A 10,261-nucleotide genomic window follows, 5' to 3' on the forward strand; every position below is an offset into this window, starting at 1 on the left:
TTTCCTCACTAGGTTGTGCTCTCAGATTTCCAACCCCACATTTAACAATTAATCACGTGAAATATGTTTTATGCAACACTTAAAGCGCCACTCGTGGTACATCAGACCGTTCTCCGTCTACATTACCCCTGTCAGCTTCCGGTTCAACGCAGTGAAGGAACAGGTTATTATTCCGTGTGGACTACATAAAGAGTTATCTCCCTTGCTTCATACGCACAGTTCGCCAGAAGTGTATCTATTGTAGAATACATGTAACAAGAGATCTAACAATAACGACGACACTTAAAGACAAATAAAGTCTAACAGGTTCATGATAAAATTAGGAAATGTGGTATTTCTTTACAGTTTCTTCTTATTCTCGTTCCTTCACTCCGTTGAACCGGAACCCATTTTATTTTCACATGAAAAATATTTTTTGAACCGAAGCGAGGGAGTGCGTTGCCAATCTTGCTCGCTTCGCTCGCATATATGAAGAATGGTCTTATTCTCTTTGCTGCGCAATCCCATTTGCACTACAGTTTGACTGTGTGTAAAAATACATGTTCTCTGAAGTTGCGTTCGATCCAATCCAAAATCATGTCAGTAGAGATGGTGAACTTCTGCGTTGCTGGAAACTCATTCGTCCAAATACAAAGTACATGTCATGTGTACAAGTATCACACCTGTCTAATTACATAATGTGACAGAGACAGGACTCGGGTGCACAAGTCATACATCAGTTTATTTTGTTTATGGCGTATAGTTTGATATGTGTTATATTAGTTCAAATTGCATGTGGTCAATGATAGAAGCTGTGTGTTGTATATTGTCTTTAGCAGACAGGCAGGCAGACCCACAGGTGTCAATAAACCAGACATTGAGCTTTCTCTGTGACAGAGTCTGCTGACCACAATCAACTATATCTACTTGCTTGTGTACACAACCAAGTTTAGACTACTGCACACGACCTCACACTAAGGGCATGTATACTGTTTCAAGCTCCGCGAACCTATTCACTGCGCTCGCGTTATTCGAAAAGCGCAGCACAGCTGTTGAAACCACTTCCCCTATACCCCTTCCCCCAGCGCTGGGGGAAATTTAGTGAATCGTTTGAACTCCGATTCCGCGGGCTTTTTTATCGCTTTATTTTTCAACTTTATAGGTTGAATTGGCATTTTTGATGATTTGTTTCTATAAGTGCATACCGAAAGGTATCAGAATCTTCAAAGTTGTGTTTTACGTTGCATGTGACATTTAAGTCGTAAAAATACAAACGTAAAGAAATGGTTAGTGGTTCGTTCCCATACCTGTATCATACAATAAGAAGCTATATATGATAAGTATCTGCCTGTCTGTCTGTAACTTATCTGAGAGGAGTATTCGTGTTCAACTGCCCCTCTCCGTGTTGTTTCAGTGGGATAGTAGGATATAACCGGCCAAATCCAGTTTTGAAGCGGAAACTTTTACCAGAAATGTTCTGCAGATTTAGTATTTGTGCACAGCTATCACTTTCAGGGCATGTAGTGAGTGAGTGAGTTTCTTTCTAAGCTGCTTTTAGCATATTGATGGAATATCACAGTGGGACACCATATATAATAGGCTTCAAACATTGTACCTTTGTTGGGAACTGAACCTGTCTTCCCTGTAAGACTGTAAGAAGCTAATGCTAAAACCACTCTAAGCATGTAGTCATGTGGAGCATGTGAAGGTATGTTAGAAATAAAACAGACATGAGACACAGATTCTCAGTAAACATTTGTTTATATATATATATATATATATGCTTCTATACAGAGTGTACATTAATACATAAATAAGTACAATGCCATTGAAGTAAATCTATTTTACAAGGTTGATGTCATGTCCTAACACTGCAATGTCTGGATGAACAAAACTGAAATACCAATGCAGAATGTTTTTTAAATATACATGTACCTTTCAATACAATATACACATAGCACCTTCCACTGATGTAATACATCAATACACTGTCACAGATTATCAGAGTAATAATACTGGCTGAGCACGAGATGAACTTGATGATTGCACCTTTGAATAGGAATGCACAACAAATATATAGAGGATACTAAACGACCTTCCGTGTAATACCACTTTTATTAAAAGAGTTAATGATTTTTTATCAGACAAGCGAAAGCGAGTTTGATAATTGATACTAAATCTTTGACAAGTTTAAAGAAAATGGTATTTCACGGAAGCGAGTTTAGTATTCTGTTTATTACTCGCCAATATAAACTGACAGAAACTGCGGTGAAATTGCCTACAGTGTGAGGAATCTCTGCTTTCAAGTCAAGCAAGGTCTAGTAAAATCAGGACATCAACATTAGCATTGTGACATCACAACTTTGAACCATTTTGACGTCATACGTCAAGCGGTATTACACTAGTGTACTATTTAAGTGAAAATATTACACTGCAGTATCTTCAACGGCGAGTAATAAACCTGTATAAACTTAACATATTAGTCAAGTATCATGTGCATCTGACATGTCAAAGGTAGAGAATGAAATGTCATAATAATAATAATAACGTCCTGAAATATGTTACCCTTACAACTATTTAGAATGTTTGTATGCCAGGTGTTGCAGAAGAAACATGATGTTATGTACATGTGTCTGATAAAGAATATCAAAACATGGATATATGAAAGCTACCTGCATAAACATAACGTAATTTCATTTTGAGTGTCATAAACCTTGTTTGTAAATGTTCTTAAAGGTTCACAACAAAGTGGGACCTAAAGGGTTTTTTTAACATTTACATCCAATTTTTTTTATTTATTTTTTAAATTTTTATTTGTTCCCATGATTGAGTGCAAGCATATAGAGTAAAGGGGACCTAAAGCTTGCCTGTAATACCAATGTTTTCTTTCAAGACTCAAACAGAACATTAATGTTGGAAATATGGCATATAAAATAAGGTCTAAAAGACTTTTCCAGAAACATATTTACTTGACTTAAAACCCCATAAAACCTCTACTAAAGCTTCTTCAAATGTTTCCTATCTTTCTCTGACATAAAAAATATCCTGTTCATGCAGGATTCAATAGTAACCCTAATAGAGCTTCTTCTTGCTGATCCTCCTGTAGTAAATGACCAGCAGCATGAGTGTCAGGTTGAGGAGACAGCTGAGGGCAAAATTGGCCAACACTGCAATGTCTCCTGTCAGGATAAGAGTAGTCACACTTCGTGCTGAAATATATAACATATGAACACCTTATTTGTAAAGTGGCAGTCTATCACTATCTAAAGCACTGATTAAAAGATGGAACAGTAATCATTTTGACTCAAATCCTGCACTGTCCTCTTCAATATAACACTTGTTTTCGAAACACAATGTGTTACTTTGGTTTCCAGTGAAGCAACGTTGGGTGGTAGTGTAATAATTCGTCCATACTTTCTGGATAAGATATCAAAAGTGCTTAATGTAAGTTTTGAATGTACAATGTCAATTGTGTTTATCCACACAATCAAGAGACAGAAACAGAAACATCCCATGGAAGCCACACACAATAAACTAATCCTCATTGCTGGACATCTTCCATCCATTCAACCTTCTTGTATAACAGCATATGTATCAAGCGATGAGAACACTGTTACACAAAGCTATTCTAGTGCCAAGATGAATTTAACTCCCACTCTTTGATAAGGGCTCACTATAGTCATAACACAATGATCAGGGGCCCTAGTCAAACCCAGAACACAGTTGGGACTAACTATCATTGATCTTGTACTTTACAAAAATCCCCTGCATCAGCACTTACCCATAGTGGTATAGAAAGCCATTCCCCATGTGACAGCACTCACTTGTCCAGGATCCTGTTTACTCACTATTGAGTATATTTGCATCACCTTGCTACCAACTGATAGTGGTAGACCAGAACCCTTAAAAGAATACAAAACACTTTTAACTTATTCATTTACCATAAGATGTCTTGATCTCAAGCGTATTTTGAACAAAAATCTCCTCATGACAACCTTCTATATAATTTTCAACGAACAGAAACATATTTGATACCCAGGTAAAATATCATTTCACAAATAGATTGAAAAATGCTTAAACTGGAAAAATATGAGAAAAAAATCAAATGTTCTTTACAGCATGGATTCCTGACTTGATGACAAGTTGAATTATTGCAATCAGTACCCTTGGCACTTGACAAATTGACAAAGTGAGGTGCTTATGAAACTCTAATATTTTCAATTTTTTTCATAACTTTGGAACTGAGTATAGAGCAAAGATTTTGTATATACATGTATACTGGTGTAGAAGTTTAACAGATGGGGTTTATGGGTGTGGGTTGTAATTGTGCAAAGGGTAAGCATAATCACTTAATCTGACACCAGAAACTGTTGTTATATCCCTTTTGCATCAATGTCTTGGGTAGTATAAAATGATGAAACCTGTTGGGAAATTCAACTGAAATCTTTTAAAAGAGAAAAATGAGCGAGTTGGAGAATGGGGGCAGTGTGCTCTAATGTGTTTCAATTCTGTAAGCCCAGCATGTCAGTGTATCATGTTTATGTAAGAAAAAAGTACACACTGATATAGGTTGTGGCTGTTTACCATTTTACTAGTACTTTAAACATGAGCAAGGAGCTGACAGACCAAAGTGTAAGTGAAAGATAAGCAACACAACTTGACATCTAACTTCATTGGGTCAATCATGCCCCTACTAGCACCAAGGTAGATAGGTGGGTAGGTAGGTATGGTAGGTAGGTAGAAACTGTTATATTTAAGTTATTTGAGTGAGTGAGTGAGTGAGTGACTTAAAATTTATCGTCACATCAACAATATTTCAGCCATATCTTGACGAGAATGATTAATTATAAAAATACTTATTAATTAACAGCACATTGTAAAAGCCTGTCAACGAAGTTTAAGTTATTTAAATTATGTCAGACTTCCTTGTTTTAACAAAGCTCTCATCCTTGATATCGCCAAGGTATACGTTACGATAGGTCTCCACGGTACCCTGGATGCATCTACGGCTGGGAATTTGGGTAAAGTAATCACAACTCACTTTTGCTTTTTAAATTATCAAACCGATTAAACTCGGCAAGGAACCATGCAAAGGTTCTCTGAAAGAGGTAGAAGTTCTTGCATATAAGTTTCAGACCTATCAGTTTGTCTGTAACATTTCCCCCAAACTGACTGAGTAGAAACCTTCACAGCGTTGACACTGGCAAGTTTGTAATAGTGGCTTAGTTGATCGGTTACTGGGAGAATGCAGAGCCAGCAAAGGGAGGTAATAAATTCTTTATCCTGTAGATGCATCTAGGGTATAGTAGAGATTCATCGCAACATATACCCTGGAAATATCGAGGATGACAAAGCTCTATGAATGCAACCATTTGTAAAATTATCCCCCGAGTACATTAGCAAAAACATGAATGAAAGAGTTATCTCCCATGAATGCAACTCACAATGGCCAACTGCAAAACAACATCAGGCACAAATCTGAAAGCAAAAGAACTGCTCACTACAAAATAGCTGCAAAAGGATAAGGAAAATATAGATGCACCAAGCATAAAACCTGAAGACAAATAATTGTCAAATCAGGGAAGAATTAGAAGAAAAATTAAAGTAAAAGAAGAGGAAAACAGTGAAAAAGAATTCTTTCCTTTGTCATATTATACAGCTATGAGGCATTAACATTACACCTCATCATTGCTATTCTCTCTTTTATGGGTTGTCTAAATACCAGTGATGACTGAAATTAATTGAAAACATATACATACTATCATTTCAAAAACCAAAAAAATGAGTGATCATAAGTTTTCTTCATGACTAATATCATATCAAAATAATTTGGCAAAATTATCACACCTGGCTCTCTTACATATAGTCAGGAAATGGTTTATCTTTACCTTCTTTGAAAATGGTATTAAATTTTGATGTCAGATTTTGCATGTTTGTTTTAACAGGTAGCAACAGTTAAAACATGGGACCAGAGAATCCTGTGATTGACATCAAAGCATCAATAATAATAATAATAATTGGCCACTTACATAATGCTGAACTCCATGCTGCAGGGACATGTTTGTTCTAAGCACATACAACATGATGGAGATTATTTCCCAGATAACTCCAGCCGTCTTATGAGACGCTAGTAAGTCAACAGTTATATGACTTATACCACCTGGTACCCAATTTCTGCTGGGTGAAGAGAGGCAATTGTGAACAAACACAACAAGCTTGATCTGAGTTATATGCATACAGTGGCATGCAGTGTCATAAGTCACTAAATCTGACCATCAAATCCATTTCCTTTCATTAAATAATTCAGTTAATTGGGCTAATGGAACATCACCAGAATTGATTAATCACTACTTTTTTCTATCATGATAATATAACAGAGTAAGCAACACCAGGTAATTTCTTCAAAATAATATCATCATTTGTTTGTCATGCTATAAACAAATAAACATGTACAGAAATCCATTCAATTCAGGCAACACCAAGAGACTAACATCCACAAAAATCCACAAACAACTCAAGGATACACTGCAAACCATGGAAGAATTTTAACTTGCAATTTACCACTGTAGTGTAGCAGCAAGTTCACTAATATTAAATCTGAAAATAAAATTCAGAAAATGAGATGAAGTGATTTACATTTAGAAACATACATATGTAACAGCTATAAAAGTTTCGAGTCCTGTGTGAGGATTCGAACCAAAGACCTTCTGATCCAAAGATGGACGCCAAGTCCACATGACCAAAAAGGTTAACCTCTGTCAGCAAGCAGACAAAATGGCACCTTACCAGATTCACTAAATGTATTTATTATACTCTTTGTGTCTACATAGTGTGTCTATTTGCTCATCATATAATTGGCTTAATATTATGTAACATTGTAACCTGTGATAGAGTTCAGAGATATTCAATTAGGTCTATTCTATAGACTGAAAGGTCACATGCAACCAAAAATATCAAACAAAATTAAAACACAATTATCACTTATTCATGACTTATAACATACATTGCTGCTTGTGAAAAAACAAATAAACGAAATTATAAGGATACAATCACAATTCAAGAGTGCAATATTTTGTACCTGGGCTTACTTCCCTAAAACCAAAGCCCTCGGGAGACCGAACCTAATCATAGCGGGTAGGTGTGCACTCAAGTGTAACGACAGCTTCCGGTTGGCTGGTTCATTTGCTGATACCCTGAGGGCTCATTGTATGTACAGAAAGATGATCTGTGTGATGGGCATTTCAGAAGTATGGCGAGTCACAAGAAAGTAAGAAACAGCTTCTTATATTTAAGTTGATGCGTCGTTTCAGTACGGATTCATTTATTGTTGTCAAACAAAATCATATACACTAGAAGAAGTTGTTATCCATAAAGAATGTTTATAGAGATGTTGGGTTTTGTAAATAACTGTTTTTCTGAATTTACGTTCGATCCAATCCAAAATCATCTCAGTAGAGATGGTGAACTACTACGTGACTGTAAACTGTCATTCGTCCAAGTACAAAGCAGGACTTGAAACTGACATGAGATTGCACCAGTTTCTGTCAGATCCAGTCATCTGAGAAAAATGGATGTAGTTTGTTTGTAACCCATTGACATAAAGACATGTCATGTGTACAAATATCACACCTGCCTAATTACATAATGTGATAGAGACAGGACTCAGGTGCACTAGTCATAAATCAATTTATTTTGTTTATGGCCTGATAGGTGTTAAGTTCAAATTGCATGTGGTCAATGATTGAAGCTGTGTATTGCAGATTGTCTTTAGCAGACAGGCATATAGGTGTCATTAAACCAGACATTGAGCTTTCTCTGTGACAGAGGCTGCTTACCACAATCAACAAGATTTTTCATGTAACGAATAGATTATTTACTTGTTTGTGTACACAACCAAAATTAGACTACTGCTCACGACCTCATACTCAGGGCATGCATACTACTTCAAGGTCAGTGAACCTAATCACTGCGCATGCGTTATGCACGCAGCACAACACAGCAGTTGAAACCACTTTTTCCCCCAGCGCAGGGGGAAATTTAGTGAATCGTTTGCACTCTGATTTCACAGGCTTTTTTTCATCACGTTTTTTTTTTCAACTTTATAGGTTGAATTGGCATTTTGATGATTTGTTTCGGTATGTGAATACCAAAAGGTATCAGAATCAGTAAAGTTGTGTTTTACATTGCGTGTGACCTCTAATGAATAATTTAAACATGTACATACTGATTAGATTCTGTTTAATATTTCACACAAGGACCAAATATAAACCATTCAACTTCACAACCCACAGCCATTTGTATTCCTTCAGGGTACACCAACAAAGCATTGTTATATATAGTGTGAAGACATAACAAAACAATAATGAACATAAACAAATTAAGATGTGTCAACAATTTGTCCAGTCCGCTGATTCAGTTCCCTGATGACACAGAACAGAACTTTGTTTGGGCAAAACTGACTTATCCCAATCGCTATTTTTGACTCTCTTTTAATCAGAGGCTTTATATCTACAAACACAAACGAACATCATTATCTGAAAGAATAAGCATAGGGAGCTTGTATGTTATTTCAAGACTGTTTCTGAATACCTTGCAGCACCAAGAATGTGTACTCGAAGTATGTTGACAGTGGATACTGCATGGCAAAGTGGTATGTCAGCATGATGGAATATCTGAAAAATAGGTGAAATATTACAATGTCTGATACAATAAATGGCCTTGTGCATTGTCCCATACATCTAAATGAATTCTTGGGTGTCTGGTCTGGTTAAATCCATTTGGGGCTGGTAACACTTTGAAGTTACCAGCCCTGATGTCTGGCTGGGTTTTGACTTATTCTATACACTGGTGTAACAGTGCCCTTTGTTAAGGGGCAGGCCTAACAGAGCTCAGTGCTAACAGTGTTCAAGACATGCACTGTTAAGTTTGCTGGTTTAACCATCAAAAACCATGCCACGGGAACTTGACAGCAGTCCTCAAATCTCTGATGACAGGTTGCTATCGATTCTGTTGCGCAAGACATCACTGGTAATACTTCTCGATTGTGATGTCATGATGTAGTATGGTTTATGTTGTTTTGATAAAGTCACAAATACACCTATGAGTGAGTGAGTGAGTTTAGTTTTACGCCCCACTCAGCAATATTCCAGCTATATGGCGGCAGTCTGTAAATAATCGAGTCTGGACCAGACAATCCAGTGATCAACAACATGGGCATCGATCTGCGCAATTGGGAACCTATGCCATGTGTCAACCAAATCAGCAAGCCTGACCACCCGATCCCGTTAGTTGCCTCTTACAACAAACATAGTTGCCTTTTATGGCAAGCATGGGTTGCGGAAGACCTATTCTACCTCAGGACTTTCATGGGTAATATAGACCTATGATGCTGTTTGTTTTGATTATTGTGGGATTACTGAAAGTTTCTATCTGTCTAATCTAAACTAACAGTAACCTTTTCAGACTTTATTATTTGCTGTTTATTATTCTCATTGACCTTATTTCTCTTTGATACAATCAGCAAAATATATTCGAGAAAACAAATCAAATTAAGTTTATATGTGACTGATATATCACAAATGTAATCCCATTTCTCAGTGTATCAGGAAGAAGGCGTAATGAGGTAGGTAATACCCACAGCTAGATTACAGAATTCTTGAGAGATGCATCGGACATGCCAAATTTCATGAGCAATCATTATCAGCTGCCATGCCACATACACACATTAACAATGGGTAAAGGGTATAACTGCTTTTGATGGTATCCGAACACGATTGTACATTAATATTGCTGAATAGAAACATATTCTCAATCGGACGTTATTCACATTTCTAAAACTCCACTCCCATGTTTATCTATCTTAACCTGGCCAGTGCTCAGATTTTGAGCCTCGTCACCAAACAAGTTACAAGGTCTGTGTCAGTATGTCTTACCCACATGTTTCCAACATCACGCTGCTAAAGCTTATACCTCTAACACTCTTGGAGTTGATAACAGATATAATCTGAGGTACTTTCAGAATCACACATGCCACAATGACAGTTAAACTTAAAATATTGCACATGAACTGTAGAGTAGCAGACGCTTCTGCCGCCATCTTGAATTTGTACTGCGGGTTTGTACGCAACAAAAACCTTTCAACTAAAACATGAAAAGCATTTAATATTTGGTCGGCTCTGGTAGTGATATTCACATACTACGCTAAATATACTCGTGATTATAATATAATCATCAGATTTCTAGGTTATTTATGTTTCGTTACTACTCAAAATCATTCAGTGCG

At 36.7% G+C, this 10,261-nt stretch overlaps 1 protein-coding gene across 1 annotated transcript; it reads right to left on the reverse strand.

Annotated features, from left to right (window-relative positions):
• Positions 1–1,721: 1,721 nt before the first annotated feature.
• On the reverse strand, positions 1,722–10,091 carry LOC137290981 (solute carrier family 66 member 3-like). The gene is made up of 6 exons (XM_067822214.1): positions 9,912–10,091; positions 8,569–8,651; positions 6,504–6,576; positions 5,424–5,490; positions 3,761–3,881; positions 1,722–3,188 (listed from the first exon to the last, which is right to left on the reverse strand). The coding sequence occupies exons 1-6, from the start codon at positions 10,073–10,075 to the stop codon at positions 3,052–3,054; spliced, it is 645 nt and encodes a 214-aa protein (XP_067678315.1). The 5' UTR covers positions 10,076–10,091; the 3' UTR covers positions 1,722–3,051.
• Positions 10,092–10,261: the final 170 nt, after the last annotated feature.

The sequence above is a fragment of the Haliotis asinina genome, chromosome 7 (genome assembly GCF_037392515.1).
Source record: "Haliotis asinina isolate JCU_RB_2024 chromosome 7, JCU_Hal_asi_v2, whole genome shotgun sequence".
Lineage (NCBI taxonomy): Eukaryota > Metazoa > Mollusca > Gastropoda > Lepetellida > Haliotidae > Haliotis > Haliotis asinina.

Bases quoted from the DNA above. Each gene is read 5' to 3' on its own strand.
- LOC137290981 (XM_067822214.1), bottom strand. From the start codon at position 10,075: ATGGCGGCAGAAGCGTCTGCTACTCTACAGTTCATGTGCAATATTTTA. The intron at 8,652-9,911 runs GTAAGACATACT...CCTATTTTTCAG, and splicing joins GTGATGTTGGAAACATGTGG to ATATTCCATCATGCTGACAT. The intron at 3,189-3,760 runs GTAAGTGCTGAT...TATATATTTCAG, and splicing joins GGCTTTCTATACCACTATGG to CACGAAGTGTGACTACTCTT.